Source organism: Anarrhichthys ocellatus, unplaced genomic scaffold, assembly GCF_004355925.1.
Source record: "Anarrhichthys ocellatus isolate YVR2014 unplaced genomic scaffold, GSC_Weel_1.0 scaffold96, whole genome shotgun sequence".
Lineage (NCBI taxonomy): Eukaryota > Metazoa > Chordata > Actinopteri > Perciformes > Anarhichadidae > Anarrhichthys > Anarrhichthys ocellatus.
Window position 1 is genome coordinate 746,694 of NW_022280126.1, and position 21,461 is coordinate 768,154.

Here is a 21,461-nt window from a genome sequence, read left to right on the forward strand (position 1 = left end):
GTTCACGCGGTGACTCATTAACGTTAAACCGGAACACCGGCGCATCTGGTTGCAGGTTGTTTGTTTTAACTCATAGAATGAAAGGCCCAGATACTGATGAGATGATGAGGTCAAAGAGCTTCATGAAGAGGAGGCTGTCTGTAGCGCAGCTTGACGCAGGGCTGAGATGTGAGTGGAGCTGGGCTTTGGATAAAGGTGGAGGTCTAAACAGATGTGAGTACAGCTTCCCGCTGTCACAGTATTTTCAATACATTGATAAGGCAGGGTATGCTAAATGCAGCCTCTGCTCCAAAGAGATAAAGTACAGCAACAAGGGCTCACATGCCCTCTCATCACACTGTACATTTGAAAAAGCACAGATGGAGGAGTCACAACATGTTGTTATGTCAATAAAAGTTCAACATGGACCATTTTGTTAAAGTTTTGTTGGGGTGGTGGGGCATGAACATTTTTCTTCCTCCAAAGTGAGGCGTGACAGAAAAAGTTTGAGAACCACTGCTTTAATCTAAACATGTTCTCACTGCTGCCATAACTTAACAGCAGGTAATATATTATACTTCATTTCAGCACAGTTGGTGATCAAAAGTGAACCAGGATGTACTTATTATACCATCAGCAAACAATGAAAACTCTTAAACTATCACCATCTACCTTCCACCATCATATGATTTACAACCAGATAGAAAACATTATCGGACAATCGATCATAAACAAAGCACGATATCGTACACCAAAGGGTTAAATTATCGCCATATGTATTTGCTACAGATCCCCGTGGCGTAATGCTAATGCTCGTGCTAACCAACTGGTCACGCAGTGATCTTCACGTCAGCTACAAAGTCTCTCAGTTGTTTGGAAACTTCAGCTCTCTTACCGGCTGCCTCTCCGGGCTTTTAGACTCGTCAGTCGTGCACAGTCATATCGCAGATCTCCATACCATGCCATCTCTTTTGGTGCGGTGTTTGTCCAATTACGGATCGTATGTACTGCGACACGGCGTGTCACTGCGTGTCTGCTTATCTAGGCTTCTAGCCAGATTGGTTCCGCACTGTTTCTTTCCCGAATAGTCAGATTGTCAGTATTAATTACTTTACAAACTGCTTTATTTATTACTTTATTTACGATTAGCTTAAATCTTTTTCAGTTTTCAAAAGAAAAACCCTGTTTGACTTGACAATTTATATACCACAAAATGTGCTGTGTCTGTTCATGGTCCCAAGAGGATGATCCCCAAAGATGTTGTTGATTCCTCTGGCCAATCAAAGCATGGCATTGACCAGGCTCCGACAGCTATGCAGCTCTGCTCCATGGACTCTCTTGCAATCATTTCAGATCTTCTTCCTTTTTAGGCCGCTTCTGTGGATTTGGAGCTGAGATTTACATAGAAAATGTTTCTATGTAAAAACCTGTGGAGCTATGATTAGCAGAGTATGTTAGCACATCATTAACCAGTGTTAGCACGTCTATACACTAGCTACTGAACGCACACTGAATAAATGTACATACTGCTTTTACTGTTTAAAGATTGTAAACAGTAAAAGCAGTATGTACATTTATTCAGTGTGCATTTATTCTCTCTGCTTTTCTCTGAAATAGCTTTTTCAAAAATGTGATATTTATGCAGCAAGTGCAGTTAGTGCATGGTAGCTCTGACAGTTTGACAGAGTAGCAGTCTCTGGTGGGCTTAACGCAGGCTAAATTTACACAAGACCACTACGATCCATGACAAGGTACTTAAAAACTAACGGCCACATTTCTTATAAATTTGCAATGGATATTCATGATTCAAGAGCATGGCTTATTTCTATCTTCCAGAATGTTTTTTTAGTTCCAGCGATAGGGCAGATAGTTCTCCTTGTATACAGCAGATTTCAACAACTAACCGATTTTGTTCAAATTTGCTGAGCAAAATGAATGCACCCCAGAGGATGAACCCTGTCTGTTTGAAGTCCCTCTAGAGCAGGGATTCCCAAAGTGTGGTGCGCGAGCTGCCTAGAGAGGAAAAAATGTAATGGTGGTCTAATGGTGCAGTCCTGTCTCCTAAAAATTACATTCCCCCAAAACTAAAATGCATTCTCAATTACGTTTGACCATAAACGTATTTTCTCCCTGATTACGTTTGTGTTTGACGTATTACAAATACGTTTCTCATCAACATATCTTTGCCATACTCTAGTCTTTATTATTTTTCTGTGATCTGCCTCGCCTCTACCCCCGCCACCCACAAGTTGTTTCCCCGCGGCCTGTTCCGAGGGCTGACAGACCTGACGATGGGGTGCCTCACTGCGGGGGCGGCTGGAGACCTCGCGTCTAGCGCCAACGGGTGAGCGCCCGCCACTCGGAACCATAAAACCAAGTCCCGGATTTCACCCGGGGGACATTCTGGAGGTATTGTGGCCGGGTGATGTGCCTCGTTGCTGGGGAGGTATGAGCCGAGAGTGGCGGGGTGTTATGGAGGTATATTTTATTTATTTGTATCCAACCCTAACCATAACTTCCACTAGGAAGCCACGTCCCCACCCAAACCTAACCCTTAAGAGAGTCACGGTTACTCCCGGATTTTACACGCGGGCCATTGTGGAGGTATTGTAGCCGCGTAATGTTCCTCGTTGCTCGGCCTGGATGAGCGCGTTTCTGCTGGGGACAGGCGGGGCGTTTTGGTGGTATCTCGGCCGACAACTCAGTGTTGTTCCCGTGCGTGGATGAGCGCATTTCTGCCGGAGACAGGCGGCGTGTTGTGGTAGTATTCTGACCGCGTAATAGGGAGAAGGAGAGGCGGTGGTGGAGAGGGAAAAAAATGTCAGTGTTAAAATGTTGAGTAGAAACGTGTTTGTAATAAGTCAATGTAATACGTCAAACACAAACGTAATCAGGGAGAAAATGCGTTTTTGGTCAAACGTAATTGAGAATGCATTTTAGTTTTGGGGGAACTCATTCATGTGTTGGGTCTACAAAACACGCACTACGGGCTTCATATCTGGTCAGTTACAGAATAGCAAGAAAGGGGCTACTTCACACAATCGCCGAAGACGTGTGATTGCCAGCTGCCAAAGAGATGGTGGAATGTATGATGGAGAGAGAGAAGCAAACAAGTTGGACATGATCCCGGTGTCCAACAACACTGTGTCGCGCAGCATCGATGCTTTGTCCGAAGACATCCTGGCTACATTAGTCGGTCGCGTGAAGAAGAGTGAGTTCTACTCTCTGCAAGTAGACGAGTCTACACATGTGGTAATATGGCCAATCTTCTGGTGTACGTCCGTTACCTTTTCGAAGGCACGGTGCAGGAAGATTTTTTGTCTTTTTTGTCTTTTTATCTTGTAAAAAAACGCCACGCGCGAGCAAACTGTTCTCTCATTGGTCCGATTTTTATGCGGCTATAAATAGGCTCTGTTGCTTTTTTTAAGGTGTGGGGGATTGGGGGTGCGTGAACCCGGTCGGGATGTAGAAGGGGGTGCGTGGCCTAAAAAGTTTGGGAACAGCTGCTCTAGCGCATCCTCATGACCGGCTTTTCAGTTTTAACCCCACACCAATTATAGCCATTCTTTAAATTAGACTCTGTTATTGGTCTGCTTAACACTTTCATATGGTGGATGTAATGAACGAAGCGGCCTCTCAGGGCTGCCAGACACTCTCATGACATTTAATTGTGTTAATACCTGGCCAGTGTCAGCCTCATACATCTGTAAAACCATTTATCAGTCAAACCGGAGTGTGTTTTTTGTCTGCACTGGCCTTTTGTCAGTTAACGGACAAAGTGTCTGCCATGCAGTGGAGTCGCACCCGGATCGAACAAACCTCACTCCCATGTAATTACTCAGCCTCCCTGTGTCCACTGCCTGCAGGTGAGATACTGACAGCAACACTCCTCCCCCACTGTCAGCCCTCTCACTAAGAGTAATGAGGCACACAGCACACACATGCACACTCAGCACAAAGCCCATCCCTGTGTGTGCGTGTGTGTGTGTGTGTGTGAATGTGAATGGGTGTTGCTGTAGCTATTTGTGTGGGTGAGAAATAAAATAAATAGCATAATGTAGCAAGGAGGTGCGAGACGAAATGTCATTCTGCTTTTGTGAGGGCAATGAAATGCTAAACTACCGGATTATTAATTATTTTTTTACTTGTCAAGTAAGAAAAAGTGTGTTAATGTTCATGGGGATTACAGGGATGATTAGAGACAGTAGACGGCTGAGATAATGACAAAGACACAGCACTGAGTTCAGTGTGTATTGTGCACCTGTGTGTGTGTGTGTGTGTGTGTGTGTGAGTGTGTGAGTGAGTGAGTGTGAGATACACACAAACCTCTCCTCCACCTGGGATGGCCTGCCAGGCAGAATTGAACAGCTGGATGCAGCTTTTTCAAGCCCACACAGAATAATGGCTGCAATTTGGCACTTGATGAATCCCAGAGAAAACAGAAATAATTTCAGCCGCCTCCATTATGCCTTGATAGCGCTCTTCCAGCTCCTTCTGCATGGCCAATCTCACACTCAAGTGTCTGCTCAACACAAAAAACGCCTCTTAAGCACTTGTGAACATCCATATGTTTTTATTGAAAGGGGTTCTCAACATCAGAAGCGCTCAAAACAAAAAAGAAAACAGCTTTTCACCCCTCGAAGCTACACATGCTGCGACGTACATCAACTTCCGTCAATACAGTCGGACATTTTAGGAAACGCCACAGTAAAATCAGAAGATTAATCGATTTTACCAGTTGTATGACATTATTATTATCTAAAGTGGCAAGCTAGTCACTGATACAGCCAAGACTCATGGGTTTTAATCAAAGTCAGCAAAATGACAACCTCAGAGTAAGGATCAACAGTTTTGAAATAGCAGTGGTGGGAGATGTATTCAAACTTTTAGCTGAAATGAAAGTCATGCTGCACTGTGAAGAACAGCAACATTATAAAAGCAAAGAAACCACTGCGGACTGTTGGTAGGACATGGGATGTGAACATCAGTCACTGTGTCTGTATGCAGTAACAGTTATTCTTTGTCAATCAATCAGTTGATTATTTTGTTGATTAATTGTTTGGTCTATAAAATGTCACAAAATCCTAGTCAGTGTTTCCTACAGCCCAAGATGTTTTTATCTGTCCACTACTCAAAGATATTCAGTTTACTGTCATAGACGAGTAAAGAAAGTGTCAAATATTGACATTCACAAAATGGGAATCAGAGAATTTTGACTTTAATTTCCGAAAAGATTATTCAAACAGATGAATTGATAATCAAAATAGTTGGCGGTTAATTTAATAGTTGACAACTAATTGATTAAGCGATTAATGGTTGCAGCTCTACAGCACACTACTTGATCAGACAGCAGTCAGTACTTATACAACGTGAGACGTTCCTACTACATGCAGTTGTAAATGCAGTCGGTAGATAGACTACATGTAGCAGAGCCGATACTAAAGTAACACTTTTCAGATTAAAGGTAATGTTACAGACAGAAATACGTTTTTGTTGTGATCAGCAACATGCGTGTTCTATCGATACCTGCTGTTACTTTGTACAGATGTGGAACCACTTTGGTGTAGTTTGATTCTAAACAGATGTTGGCCATTGTTACTCTTGACCCTGTCAGTCTTTACCAAAGTAAAGCGACGGGATACACTTGCTTATTATACAGACTTGTTTATGTTATTCTTGTTTTTATTAAACATGTCTGACAATGCCCCTTGTTAATATGTAATTGCAAATAAATGTCCTTTATCTTAGTAAAAAACTATGAAATTGAATTTTCTATTTCAGAAAATGTAAAACAGTATGAACAATATAACTGTTAAGGAAAATATAAGTAACATTTTTTCTAGTACTGACATTATGTGGTTAATGTGAAGGCCTTTGTCCCGACAATGACTCCTGACAGTTAAACCTAACTTTCATTCTCTACTGATGAACTTCAGGATGTCTTAAACTATAACAAGAAATGAAAATGATCAAAACTAAGACTAAGACAAATGTAACAATAAATACAACTTTTCATTCAGAAATGCCCCCTTGAGTGAAGTTTTTTCTGTGATCTAAGACAGCTTCCCGTGTAAAGATCCTGACAGTATGACGTGTCCCCATGATCACTGCGTTAATTCTGGGCTGCTTCTCTTTTCATCCGAGTCGTAAGAACGACTATTTTGGCCACTTGACATATTAAGGCCTTGTAAAGCTGTTAAAGTTAGCAAACATTTTTCTGCTCACATCAGCAAACATAGAGCAACATTAGCATAGAATACATCTGAAGTCAAATACCAATAGTCACTCTCCATTTAGCTCTGTTTAGTTTTCCACTAATACTGAGAAAAGACTCTGGCTCTTTAGTTGTTAAACACTCCACACTTCCTGTTCACAAACTAGAGGCTAACTTTGTCTGTCTGACACATGGTTGTGGGTCGGTAACATACAGAGGTACTGTGAGAGCGTTTTCACCAAACGTGAGAGGTGAGAATGAACAAAACATAAAAACGTGCTCCAGAGACCAAAGCAAAACGCTATTCGATCTTTTTTTAAAGAGTTGGTTGTAATTCTCTTTGAGTTTGTCAGTGCATGTCATATTACACTTAGTGATTTGTTCACATAGAAAATATGATGGCCGTACCAAATAGTTTGAAGCGTTGAAGCTTCATTCATAAATTAACATTCAAATTCAACATTTAGGTTTTTTTTGCATGAGTTGTCTTTGTGTTTAAAGCCAATAAAAGAATAGGCTACACTAATATCATTAGTAATATGTTATTTGTAGAGCTGGCTGTGTAATAGTGATGCCACTGGGTTGGGCGGGTTTGGGTCAGCTAACAAAGAAATATCACAAGTTAGAGCGGGGGGTGAAGAAATAGCATTCTGAGTTCATAATAACTGAGTTGTATTCATTAAAGAAAGTTGATTCAACAAAATAAAGATGAATTCATTTAATCTGATGAATTGCTTTATTAAAACTGGGGAATATATATACAGTATATATTTTTTAGTGCTGTGCAAGTTAACGCGTTATTTTCGCTTTAACGCATTCATTAATTAACGCCGACAATTATTTTATCACCCGTTAACGCATTTTTTTTATTTTTTTAAATTTTTTTTATTGAAAGACAAGAGACATACATATACATAACAAGAGGATGACAAGAACAGTGGGATAAAAGCCAGCAAACATCCTATAGTCAGTTATAATAATAATAATAATAATAATAATAATAACAATAATAATAATAATAATTAAAAAACAACAACAAAAACACATTTAAACGGCACAGATTGGGAGCGAGCGAAGGACTTTGAAAGTTAGCGGAAAGAATAACGTGAGACAACATCCGGTTTCTTCAGACGAGCATCCGGTTTTCAGAATAAGATGCCAACAAAGTATGAATTATATTCACATTAAGTATAAAACATGCTACCTGCATCTCGTGAACCAAATGTTATTGCCCCTTTGTTCATATAGCAGTACTTTTAAAATAAAAGTGCGCAATACACTACTTTTGAATTCATTATTGAACTTTGCCATAACAATGCGAATAATCGTAAAAAATCCATGCGATTAATCGCGATTAAATATTTTAATCGTTGCCCAGCACTAATATTTTTAGATGATGCCATCATAAACGACAGACATTCAAGGCATCATTCAAAAACCTAAATTGAAGCTTAAAATTTAAAAAGATAACATTTGTTACAGCCCTAGAAAATATTGATCAGTTCAGCTTTAAATATACACGTAACTGGAACCTTGAGTATCGGTATCACCGTCACCTTTAAAAACCTAAATCAGTCGACCTCCACTTCACCAGGAGCTGATTCTATTTACTGGTGTAAATGGCTGAATTAAGCACTTGACACTTGATCTGCAGAAGCTGCAGTATTTCACCCTCCACACCCGCCTCCTTTTCACAGCTGATACCCTCTGGAGACCCCTCTCAGCCCTGAGGTTAAAGGTCGCTTTGAGAGAGGGAGAGGGTGGTGATGGTGTGTTGGGGCAGGGGGGGGATGCTATGGGGACATCGGAGGAAGAACAAAGAGTGGGTCATGTGACTTGAGGTGAAGCCTCTTCTTTCTTTTGTGCAGCACATGGACATGAGCATCTGCAGCAGAGGGCCTGAACAGAGCCGCACGCTGCATGAGGACAATACAGAGACACTGTGTCGTTCTTTGTGTGTGAGCTTTAAACGGGCCTAAATAGCCTCCATTCATTGGGTCTTTCTGAAGCTGACTGGGTCTTTACAGGGGAACTGCCCCACTAATTACCATCAGGCGTTGCTCCAGCTTGTTTGACTCTGCAAAGACTATTGTTGTCCTGCGCTGTACCAAGAAGTGTCGAGCCTTGTGATGTTCACTGGTCGTGGTGGTAGTGATGGGTAAGAGGATTGCACTGAATACATCAAGAAGGGCACCCTGAAAGTATACAGCACCATAACCTGCTTATTTAAGGCAACTGTGATTTCTCAGCCTTTGAATGCCAGTCATCCAAAAATAATTCTTTTCTATATACATTGCAGCAGGACAGGAGTGGTCCACAATGAGGGACTAACCTTTTTACACAAGACAAGACACTGAGAACTTTGATTTTGAGGTTCAAATTGGATTTGAAAGTCTTGACAAAATGAACATTTTGAGGACAAATTCATTTGCAATGCAATCGTAATACAATCGTAATGCAATCGTAATACAATCGTAATGCAATCGTAATGCAAGCGAGGCTGGGGAAGTCAGCCTGAACAAAAATGTTGTCATTATTTTATCACCTTATTATATTTATTTAACATTTCTATCATAATGATAACTTAAAGCAAACTCAGGCACATGCCTACAGAGCAAACATCAGCCAGGCTGGATATGTTGCATTGTGTCATCTGCACACAAAAGATGTGACGCTGCCTCAGGAAATTCATTCCCTGTGCTGTTTAAAATGGATTTAAAAGAAATGTCTTTGCAATACATTAACAGTAAGTACAGCAGATTAAAGCTGAAGCATGACGCTGATCTGTCAACTGTGGTTGTTGAGTGAGAGTTTACAGATTATTTCTCACGTAGCTCTGGCTTTGTTTATGGACTGATCGCCTGGTTGCTCGTGTTTCTAGATTCAATGTCCACTTATTAGTGAGATGTGTTTCTCCATAGCTCTGTGATGTTGTGACCAAATGTGATTTACAGGCATATTCATATTTATCAATATTCTAGTTTCACCTTGTGATCTTTACTTTACACGTTTAAATGATTCACCAACATTTGAACTGGCCATGTTCCCTGCACCAGTGACACCGCAGCGTTGGCGTCTGGGGTGTAAAGATATGATGTGACAAGGAGCAATCAACCACCCGCCATCCACCTCAGCCGCCACCTGCTGCCAGCATGAGACTTGAGGGGAAATGCACATTCAGTTCAACATCCGTTCATCACTTCTGCTGAGGATTAAACTGAATATCCACCCTCTGTCTATCAGCAGTGAAACCTGACATTCTCCACCACATATCTCAAAGTATTTCAAAAATGAGGGACATTCCAAAGACTTGTGTAGTAGACTGTCCCAAAGGTCTAGAGGTCACAGCAGACTGCTAAACTGACAAACATCTCTTATGCTGCGAAGTTGAAAATATCAAAATGCATGGACTGTGTTCCACCTTGACTATATGTGAATGCCAATTACTTGCTCTGTGCTCATCTTAAATCTGTGCAACGTACTAAAGTGTGATGTGGAAGGAAGAAGCTTTCAGCTGCCCACTGAAACTTACTCGGAGATTACTGATTTAATCTGCAATAAACTGTATTTGTCCAAAAAATGAAAAATTCAACAAAGAAAGATACTCCATCCTCCAGTCTAGCTGGCAGTGAGACAAAACCCAAGAGATCAACCTGCAATCTCCACTCAGAGAGGAACAGGGATTTAATCCTCCCACCTTCTGTCCGTGGCTTCTGTGCTCCAAACGGAGACAATACCAGCAGGGCCGCTGCCAAGACACATTACACACAGTGTCACATCACACATCGCTACAACCTCCCATAATGGTGTAGAGCATTAATGTGACACACATGAATTATTCTTTGTTTCATTCAACATTGCTGGCTTGGTTACACATCAGCCTTGGTAGTAGTCCACAGGGGATGATTAAATACTAATATTTCCTGAAAGCATTTAGTGAAACCGCACTCTTTCCTTTGGCACTTCCGCACATATTGCTGGGAACAGCCGTCTCTGGAGAACCCAAACCCCCGCTTTACTCAGCGGAGTAACCTATTTGAAGCCACTGGGCTAATTCCAGCTGCCCATCTGTACCAGGGGTGTGTGTTAAGCCAATTATTCACTGCAAATATATTACACCTCCTTTTCTAAGGAGTCAACAGACATCATCTTTGCTCCTGCACCCAGACAGGAGGGGCTGAGGTGCAGGAAGAAGCCTCATGCGCTGTTTTGTTGAGCACATGCAGAAGGATTGGGGCTCCAGGAGGAAATATCACGTCAAAGACAAGAACACACAAACATTCAAAAATGGTTCACTACCATTCATCTCAGCAGTCCGGTCAGCTAGCCAAGCTAGCATCAAGTGCCGGCGCACTTAAGCCAAGAGGAGACACACACAAACACGTCTGTATGGTATGTAGGTTAACTTTGTCTGACCAATCTGCTCTGGTTTCTCTCCTCATAATCTCCTCCCCTGCTTTAACACAGTGGGAGGTACGGCACATAATACCAGAGGATTTCCATTCCTTTACAGAGTGAGAGCAATGCAGCTGGTAAACAACACTAATGTCAAGAGGACAACAAATCATCATTTAAGGTAAAACAACAGAGAATGTAAAGAGAGTTTGACCTATTTGTATTTTTGAAGTTATTTTGAAATTGAGGTGCCAAATGAATTATAACTGTAGGTTCTAAAGCTAACGAGCTCTCAGTGTCCCTCTGTTTGCTTAACCAATGCTGGACAATTAAACAGAAACATCAAAGCAGACTATTTTACCCACACAGGTATCTCTCCAATCACATGACAACACAAACATTATCCACAGCTCAATGACTTCTTTCTTGTTACAACTTTGACCCAAACAAAGCAAACGTCCTCTGGTAATCACATCATGCACATTCTGGATATCACAAACACAGATTATTAACCAGTATAGATTACATTTTTGACTCCACCCAAAGTCACCATTGATCCCATCCCAGGCTGAGTTGCACTGTCAGGATCCCAGTGAAACCAGTACATTGATCCAGCCAAACAGAGAGAGATTAGACAGAAGTGAAAGAAAACATTGATCTCTGGCTGCATCCAAAGTGCACCCCTGTCCCAATGGGTGCGGGGGGTTCACCCCCACACTCCGGCTCCCATCACTCCTCCCACTCCTTCACTCTGCTCGCTTTGCTATGCATCAGCATTGTGTCCTTCTGACCATGTGCTGCTCTCTTGCAGTGCATAAGCCTCGACGAATGAGAGGCACCACCCAAAACAGCAGTGAGGAGCCTTGCATTGTACTGCACAGCTGCCTACACTGTAAAGCTACTGTATTCACAACAAGCTGCATCTGCACTAAAATACTGCTGCATGTACAACGGAGTGTACAGCATGCTTTATTTCCCCCTCTCAGGAAAGAGCCACATGCAGCTACAGTGCACACATCATTTCTCATCAATTGAACTATATGTCAAGCTGTGATAAATGAGTCAATAGAAACGCAGGGCAGCCGAGGAGTCCCAGCTGCCTCAGTCCAGAACAGGGCAAGCGCAGCCAAAAGACTGCACATGCACGTTCCTCTAACCCCCCAGTCTGGGGGCAAAGAGACATTCACCTCAGGGACTGCAGTAAATATGTTACCACACTAACCAGTAGCAAGATGGCTCCAATGCATCAACCTCTGCCACATGTATGTCTGCAAAAGAAGAGGCGTCGGAAAGAAACTTTTGCTTTCAATGAAGGTTCCCTTCATTTGCAGGATGGTTTGATGAAATAATAAAAAGTGAAGACTACAATAGAATGGAGATAAAGACACCAAAACCATAAAGCAGAACACTTTGAGCAAGTTCACCACCTTTACTGCATGCTGCTATACGCTACACAAGCATTTATTGCAAGAGTAGTAGTAGATGGGACTTCCATACAGCGACTTGGCCTCTCCAGGACCTCCCCCAGGTGGTGAAATAGTAAAAGACGGTGGACCGTACCTGTTTGCCAGATGTACAGGGGTTTAGTTTCCACTGCGGTTTGTGCATCCATCTCCCAGATGGAGAGGAAAAGCAGCGCTATCCTCCAGAGAGAGGGGAGCTGTGCCTCTCTCGAGACCCCCAGCGTCCCCACAGCTCTGCTGGCCAGCCCCATGGCCACCGCACGGCAAGTACTGTAGCTCCCAATGCAGTCAAGGGGGGGAAAAACAAGCCTGGCCCGAGGTAGGGGGCTAGACTGAAGTGTGTGTGTTTTCTGCTTCTGCTTTGTCCACACCAGTTCGTTCAAGAAGAAGTAATCCCAGGCAAAGGCGTTCTCCTCGTCCGTTCTCTTTCTCTTTCTCTGTTGGATCCTTAATGAGCGAGAACAGGGTCTGGCAGTAATAAAACAGGGAACAATAGATCCCTAAGCCCAGCCTGCTGCTGCTGCTGTATACCGGGTTGATGCAGCGCCTCCCTCTCTCTCTCTCTCTCTCTCTCTCTCTCACACACGCAGTCACATGCACACACACGCAGTCACATGCACACACACCCGCCCTCTATAGCCTATCTACCCTCCCTCCCTCTCACTCGTCTCTCATCCCTTTTTCAAAGGGCTCAGTGAAGCTGTTCTGCACTCCGATCTGGCAGGTGGAGGTGTATTTGTTGGTAAAATGGACAACACAAATGGCTTAAAATACTACTTACCAAAACATATTGTCATTGCTAGGAAGTGAAATAGGGATACCACAAGGTCGGTGATGGAAAACGTATTCAGATGCTGTACTTAAGTACTAATACCGCACAGTGAAAATAATCCACTGCAGGTCAATATAAGAAATATTATCAACAGAACGTACTTAGTATCTCAAGTAAATCGGATATGACGTCCTATGGGCTTTGTGTGCCATAGAATCACCTACAGCTGGTTGTCATTTATACAGTACCAAGTGAATCCACCATTATGTCATTTTTTCACTATCGTTAACGTGGTAACATGGTACGAGCAGAGCACTCTACTCGTTCTGTTGCTAGAGCACTGCACTCACAAAATGCAGCTCCTCTCCTGTGGAAGCAGGTTCCAGTTTCAGTCCGCGGGGCGGACACACTCACCACATTTAGGAGTAGGCTGAAGACTTTCCTTTTTGATGACGCTTATAGTTCGGGCTGGCTCAGGTTTGCCTACACTGCAGGAGGACCTCCTAGGATACACTCAGCTCCCTCTGCATCTGTATTCATTGATGCCATTAATGCATGGAACCAACTTCTTCCCCAGAGTCTCTGTGCCTTCTTGCCTCGCAGGTTTTCATGGATCAGGGTTACACCTGGACTTGCTGTCATATGCACATTCTGTGAGAGGGATCCCAGAGTTTTCCTTTTCTGATGCAAAGGTCTAAGGACAGAGGATGTTGTATGCTTTGCAGATTGTGAAGCCCTCTGAGGCAAATTTGTGATTTGTGATATTGGGCTATATAAAATTGAATACAATTGAAATTGAAATGCTGGCTGCAAGAACCAACAGAATAGTCTGCTTGTACTCCCATCCTCATCGGAGGATGTGGATAAACTTTTTATTTTTGACTGAAACGTCCCCACAAAAATAATCTTTCTGAATAAGGGTCAGTACAGCAGGATTAACTTCAAACTGAAGCTCAGGATGGATTGATACCAAGTGTCGCTTTACTGTTTATATGCAAGTTAGCCTGCTGTTTTTCCGACACACTGACTTTACTTGGGTGGGCCAAGTAAACCTTTTTTTAGGGTCTGTTATTAAAGATCATTTTAATAATAAATTGAATTACAGAATTGTAATTCTCAGCCATAAAGTAGACTACTATGACACCGTCCTTGCGGATGCCTCAGTCAAACTTTGTTAAGTTAGACTGTTCCAATGTTCCAAGGAGTCTTGCCTAACCTCTGTAGGACACGACTTGTAAGGACCCGTCCTAACAAGGAAGCATGCATGAAAACACCTTAACTACAAATCCCACAATGTCATTACCCACCCTACTCTGCCAAAACTAAAATCCAACACCCAGCAACTATATGAGAACACAGTAAAAACTGCTGATGTATGTACACATAGTGATGCTAGAGATTTTGCTTCTTCATGCAATCCGCACAAACGATAGGATATGTCCATATGAAAGCTGAGACTGCACAGATCCAAGGGTCTCAGTCTTGTCTCTCTATGACCAAACCTCACTGAACCAGCAGCAGAAGAAGGGAAAAATGAAACAGCCATGATTCCTGTCTAACCTTTGCTGCATCTTCAGCCTTCACGTGAAAACAATGTTTCCATCTGGTGGCTGAATCGTGGTACTGCACTCATCCTAAAAGCATTGTCCTTTCATACGTGGTTATAGTTTTCATTGAATGGGAACATGTAAATAGGTCTGATTGATTGTTTAAAAAAACAAAGTCAGAACAGTTGATGGAATAAATAACTATAGTGACATGCAAATAATATAAAATGAGTGTCACATTTGTTTTAGATTCTGGTTTAACATGCCTCTACTGAAACCTCTGCAATTTTGCTCTTCTTCACTGTTTCCTGCCCAGCGACTATGTAAATTAGCTTCTAAAGCGAAGAAGCTGTGCACTGTCCCTGTCAAATGAATAAAATAAAAAATGCAGAAATACATACTTTAAATCAGTGGTTCTCAACTGGTCTGGCTGCGGGACCCACCATCACCCCTTAATGACAAGCCGCGACCCAAATGTTCAACTTCTCAAATGTATTTGATGTAAAGATGGTGCAGTCTGAACCTGAGCTGAAGATGTAGTGTAGGGAGCTCTCTTGTGCAGATAAATTGTTCCTGTAAGTCCCTGTCCCACATGTTTCACGTAAACAAGTAAAACTGCTTTGTTTGTGATGTCTGTAGATTCGTCCATTTGTAATGCAAAATGACCTCTTGCCTTAATTCGAGCTGTGGTCTGTTGTTTGATGTCATCCGACAGGTCTTCAATTCGCCTACTTAGTGTCATTTGACAGAGGTATAGTTTTCAGTTTATCCGCTGCTGATTGATGTAACACGTCCATGTCTATGGCTGCAGGTAAGTAAGACACTTGCGTGATGTCCTCAGGTCTTGAAGTCGTCTTCGAAAGTACTCAACAGGTTTATCTTTGAGAGAAGGTGTTTTGTTTCCAAATGCCAGTTGAGAATCACTGCTTTAAATTAGGAAGGGTTCATCCTCAATCCAATGTATATGCAATCTGGCTCGTACATGTTTCAAATGAGGAAATTAACTTCCTAGAGGCTATCCAGTAGGGCTAAAACCATCAGATTTTCTGGATTCTGGTTGACAAAGAAAGGACACTACACAATACAGTCTTCAAGAAACCTTGTCATGTAGGTAAGTAACATCACTTAAAAATCAGACACACATTATTCAGATAAAGCAGCATGCATGGCTCCCCTTTTAGACATAAATCTGTTTGTATTTGTTGAATTGAGGTGGAGTCAGTTTATCTCAAAACCTGGACAAATAAAACCCCAACCATCCACAAGATTTTATGATGGCAGTTTGTTATAAACAGGAAACACACTTAAGTGTGTGTGAGGTGAGAGGAAGTTGTCTGTAGAAGCAGTAGTGGTTCTGTAGTGAACAGATGACATTGTATTGATCCACAGATGCTCAGTGTACACAGCAGGTCTAATAAGATGTGGGTGATTAGATGTTGAGGTGGAGATCAGGGGACGAGCTTCTCTGACATCCTCTTAAAATACCATCTTTCGCCGTGGTTCAATCTGAAAGGGAATGTGGGAGGAAACCGAATTGATGGGAGAAAACCAATGATCTGGAACATGGGAGAACATGCAGAACTCTATTGACTGGGATCATCTACAAGGTAACACGGTTCAACTGCTTTTTTATTTGTCATTGTACAATAGGGTGCACAACGGAATTCAGATTTTAGTCCCATTTTGCTACATAGGAAAATTACAAAAACAATTTTTTTCATTATATATATGGAGGGTGGAGGATGGCTTCAGGAGTCTCACAGCCAGAGGAAAGAAACTGTTCCTAAGTCTGGTGGTTCAGCAGCTGATACTTCTGTATCTCTCTCCAGACGGCAGTAGGTGAACCGGTGGAGGCCGGGTGGGTTTTGTCTTTTAATACCCCTTTGGCTCTTCGCAGACTCCTCTTCTCACCAATATCAGATGGTGCCAATGATGTTCTGCGTGGTTTTAATCAACCGCTGTAGAGCCCTCCTGTTCTGAGCCGTGCACATCCCATGCCAGTTTGTAATGTTTGCAGTCAGGATGCTTTCTATTGCTCCTCTGTAAAGGCTGACAAGAACCTGGCATGGCACTTTTGCTTTCTTAAGTTAAAACAGTTTAGAGGGATCCGTCACGTAATGATGACTGAACCGGTGCTTGTTCTTAAATCTTCATGGCACTTTTATTACAACATTGTGTTTTGCATTGTTCTGTAGTAGAGAATGACATCTCTCTACTCCTGAGTGTGTTGCAATCTGATCTTCTCTGTGCTTCGTTTACACAGTCCAGCCGGCTGCGTGTGCCTTTTAGTGCATGTTAGTGCATGTGGGTCTCTTTGTTGTGCCCCACTGGCTAGCTAATGGCTGCTGCTCTTATACGCCATCCCCACCTATGGCGTCGTCGTGGAAGTCTAGTGCCCACCCTCCAATTCCCCCACCAGGTAAAACACTGTTAGCTCTGTCAGCTGTTGCTGTTGCTAGCACTGCTCGAGTTGTTAGCACCATTAGCTACTAGCAGCCGCCACAGCCGTCGACATGTTGAAAGCCGTGTAGAGGCAAAAACGCAATCAACTTCATGCTCTAAATTTTAGTGCAGCACCTTTGAGGCTTTGTAAGGGTTTGCATCCCTGATTGTGTACTTGTTTGTGTAGATAAGAATAGAACATTTTATTAGTTAACCTAAAGATGTAATCTTAATCATTTGTGTATATCTGCGTGACCTAGGGAGAAACAACTGTTGAAACGGATATCAAAAACATAAAAAGTGTGAATAAAGGATAAATTATTGATATGGCTCAGTTTGACCTTGTATGATATTCGAGGCAGGTTAAAAAAGGTACTTATTATTAATGATAGGCGACTACTTCACTTAATAGAAGCAGATCCTAAATTTGATCAGCAGCAGGTGGGTCAGTAAATCAAATGGACAATGTCAGACATCACACTCCCACCAATCAGCCATAGGAATGCTATAGGTCTTTATGTGATTTACTGTACAGTATCTATACTCCTTTGGCGCTAATAGTTCATCGCTGTTCTCTCACTTTTTTTTTTTAAATGTCAAAGTGTTACTTCCATTCCGCCGTTTCAACCATGGTCATTGTTAGTAGTACACATGCTATCTTGACTTATTTGAATGTACTTTTTTTACTTAATGTACGTATTTCACAAACGGCAAGTTACCCAGGTTACAAAGCATAATAATTTTAACCCAATTTCTGGATTGACTTTAAGCGTTTCCTTATCTCTGCAATGTAGGTGACAAGCGCAAAGATTAGCATGACCCACATAGTCAGGCGGACAATTATGAGGCCTATAATGACAATAAAATAAAAATATACTGTACTTGAAAATGTTCAATCACCTCACTCATTGATGTAATGGCAGAGTAAAGACGTGTTTAGACTAAAGCTAAATTTAGCTTATTTGCAAAGAACTGCCAAGTTAGCAACTGAGGAGAGATTAGCTGTTGCTGGATAGCAATGTACCCACTGACCATGTATGTGTCTAGCGTGCCTTTGCTCTACTTGACAGCTCAAACTCAGACTTATCTCAAAATGCATTCGGATCTCTAGCTCTCTCTGTTGTTTCCTTGCAAACCTTCTTGTTTGTGTATGTCGGTATGCATGTCTGTATGATGTGGGGTCATACAGCTTTGGGAAAACATTTCTCACCTTGTGAAAATAGGACCAGCATCCACGTCATACTTGCCATATTGTGTTTGATTCAGGCTACTAAAGCCATTGGTTAAGGTTCGCAAAGACTGTGGTTTTGGTTAAATATTGAAAAAGCAAACAGGCCCTGTCTGGTGCTTTAAGTCAGTGTTGACATTATTAATATTTTACCAAGGGCCGAAACATAACCATTAAAACACAGGTGTCTAGAGCGGATGAATTTGTCTGAGAACATTTTATAGAAGGCATTCATTTAAAAGTTTCCCTATTATGTTGATGAAAATATAATCTAAGTACCATTATGTTTCTTACAAAACGTTTTACTGTTGCAAAGGGACTTGGGGGCTAGTCATGAGAGCAGCCTCAACAATTACTTTCAAGAGCAGTCGGGCAAACACATTATTACACATACCTGCAAACTCATAGTTTATTATTCAGTTATTAATCAGTATTTCAGCTCTAGTTGAACAGCTGGCTAGTTAGCTTCTTTTTTTTTTCTCCAATCAATATTATTATTATTATTAACCTTTATTTAGACAAAATCCATTGAGTCCGAGGTCTCATTTTCAAAAGTTTTAGTCATAAAAAAACAAAGATATCAAGAGTAGCGAGAACCATCGCCTGTACAAAATAAAGTGATTCGTTTTCATTGAACCCTGTTACTGTATGGCTTCATATTAACTTCTACTGTTACTGTATGGCTTGACATTAATGGACTTCCACTGTTACTGTATAGCTGTTAGAATTGTGGCCTATCTTCTATTTGCAATTAATATGCATTCAATCCAGTTCAATTAGTGGTGGAATGAACTCCCCACTGACGTCAGGACAGCAGAGTCGCTGCCCATCTTTCGGCGAGGCTGAAAACTCACCTCTTCAAGAAGTACTGCCCTGAGCCTTCCACTTAACTTAATGTATTCGTACTGGTTTGTTTCTGCACTGTACTTTTGTTCTGGTTTATTCTCTTAGATGTTTGGTTAAAAAAGGAGATGCACTTATGACTTCTGGTCATACCGTGTTCAACCGGAACACGGGGGGGCTGCATGTTTCATCACGTTACGTTTTTTCCTCCTAAATCGCGATGATGACGAACATTAACAGTCAACAAAGAATCGCATGCAGTGGACGTTAACTTAACCCAGCAAGTCTGAACGGTAACGGAACATAACGGAACTTAAACTTTAACGCCAATACACAATCCACTAACGTTAGTTGTAGGTGTAGACATCTTAACGCTGATTGGCCAAGACCCGACACGTCGTATCAAAGATGTTTTATTGCGAATATCACGACATCACCTTTTCTCCTCATCTCACTCCAATCTGAAAAACACTGTCTGGCCAGTGGCCAAAGTGAAAGCTGTATAAACCGTACAAAGGCATTGTCAGTCACAAAAAGACATCAAACATCTATACAAACATGTTTTTATTTGAACATACAGTATCTTTAATTCCAATAATGTATGTAACCAGTGATTTGCAAACTGTTAGCATCTCCTCATCTTCTACTGGCGTTTGGCCACATCATGTGTACACTCCTGCTGCCAGCCTTGACCTCCACAACCCCCCAGACCTTCTCTGGTCTCTGCACAGCCTACCTAATCCCCCCCTAGGCCCCTTCAGTCATTTCACAGCCATTAGCTTAATAAAGGAACATTTCACCCGCTGCTACATTGTGGACCCCACAACAAATTAGCCCGGTACCGCCAGTGGTGTGCCCCCTCTTTTTCAAACTACCCAGCTGCCGTTTTGTTAAGACACCCATGCCAGCCATAATCATAAACACACAAACTTTGAATGGCCATAACATGCATGTTCTAAAATCAGAAGATAACATAATCACTACAAAATAGAACACTGCATTTGAAATGTATTTATTTCGAATTTAAAAATGTAACGGTGTAATGAATCGCTTATCTGATGAGGAGCATCATGACATCTCGTGGAACTTGAGAGTAATAATCCTGTGATAATGTCCAGATAATAAGACAACCAGTCTGGAAGCCTCATCAGAAGTTCAATGATCCTAGGTGCTCCTGCATGAATGTGTGGCACTTCCCACATTCCCCACTGCCATTCAGGACCAGGTACAGACAGGAGGTCACATTGGGTCACTAGGCAGTGGCGGCTGGTGGACAATTTTCTAGGTAGGGCTGTGCCACATCCAATCAATTTCAGCAAACATCCCAGTATGATTTAATGCAAACAAATTAGGTATCAAACACACATTACTACTTTGCAGTTAAATATTTAACATTTATTCCAAGACGAAAAAAAGCAGTAAATAATAGTACATCGACACTACTCTAAACGTAAACGGAGTTTTCAAACAAAAACGATCTCCGTCCACACGGCGTTACAGCATTGTTTTCGAATTGATCTCCGTCCATACTAACACACCTGAAAACGAATATCACGAATATCACGTGACTCTTCACGTACACTGGTCAAGACTGCTAACAACCAATCAAGTAGCGAACGCGGATTGAGGGTTTGATTGAGTTGGTTGGGGTGAAATCGATGCTCTGCCCAGACGAGGTGTTAAACATCATTTCTAATCCGGTTTCGGCCGTCCACACGAAAACGCAACCCCGGAGTTTTCAAACTTATCCGACCTCAGAAGCGTTTTCAAACTCTTACGTTTATGGTGATCTAAAACTCCGGCATAGTGTCGACGCTCAGTGTAAACGTAGCAAAACATATGGGTTTTCAAATGGAAAGGGAGTAATGTGGACATGGCCTAACACTTTGACAAACACGTCAGGACATCGTAGTTTTGTCACCCTCACAGGCAATTCAGTATAATATAATATATATACATCATATTATAATATTCAGTGTAATATAATATATATATATTATATAATAATATTCACTATAATATAAAACACACACACACACATATATATATATATATATATATATATATATATATATATATATATATATATATATATACTGTGACGACCCTCCTCCTATCATACACTAGGTGCCCTGATATAATAGAACATATTTATTTATTGAGATGCCCCTATGGACCTTGTTATAGGAGGTAAAGATCAGGAGAAGTAAACATGAAGTGTAATTATGAATACTGATGTTAAATTAAGCTATGATGAGTTTTCACTGTTAATTTACCATCTCAATTACATGTTGATGCCTCCATGACCAAGTTAAGCAGATGAGACTGAGGACAACTATGTAGAAGAAAAGATGTTCACTTTGCCTAATATGTAGCTTGTCAGAGTTCTCCATGTGTGCCCTGGTGTTCTGATGTGTCCTTACCTCCTCATCCCTCACTCCCTACCCTGATGTTCTCATGTGTCCTTACCTCCTCATCCCTCACTCCATACCCTGGTGTTCTCATGTTTCCTTACCTCCTCATCCCTCACTCCCTAGCTGTCCGTGCTGGATCTGTCCCCGTTGTTTTAAAAAGCTAA

General features: G+C 41.7%; 1 protein-coding gene across 2 annotated transcripts in view; it reads right to left on the reverse strand.

The window, feature by feature from the left end:
- The window catches only part of thsd7aa (thrombospondin, type I, domain containing 7Aa), a 186,382-nt gene extending 173,787 nt beyond the window's left edge, over positions 1 to 12,595 (reverse strand). For both annotated transcript variants that reach the window (XM_031875803.1, XM_031875802.1), the window contains exon 1: positions 12,149 to 12,595. In XM_031875803.1, the coding sequence (XP_031731663.1) occupies positions 12,149 to 12,302 (154 nt within the window). In that variant the 5' untranslated portion in view covers positions 12,303 to 12,595. The remainder of the gene's footprint in view (positions 1 to 12,148) is intronic.
- Between the last annotated feature and the right edge of the window lie 8,866 nt (positions 12,596 to 21,461).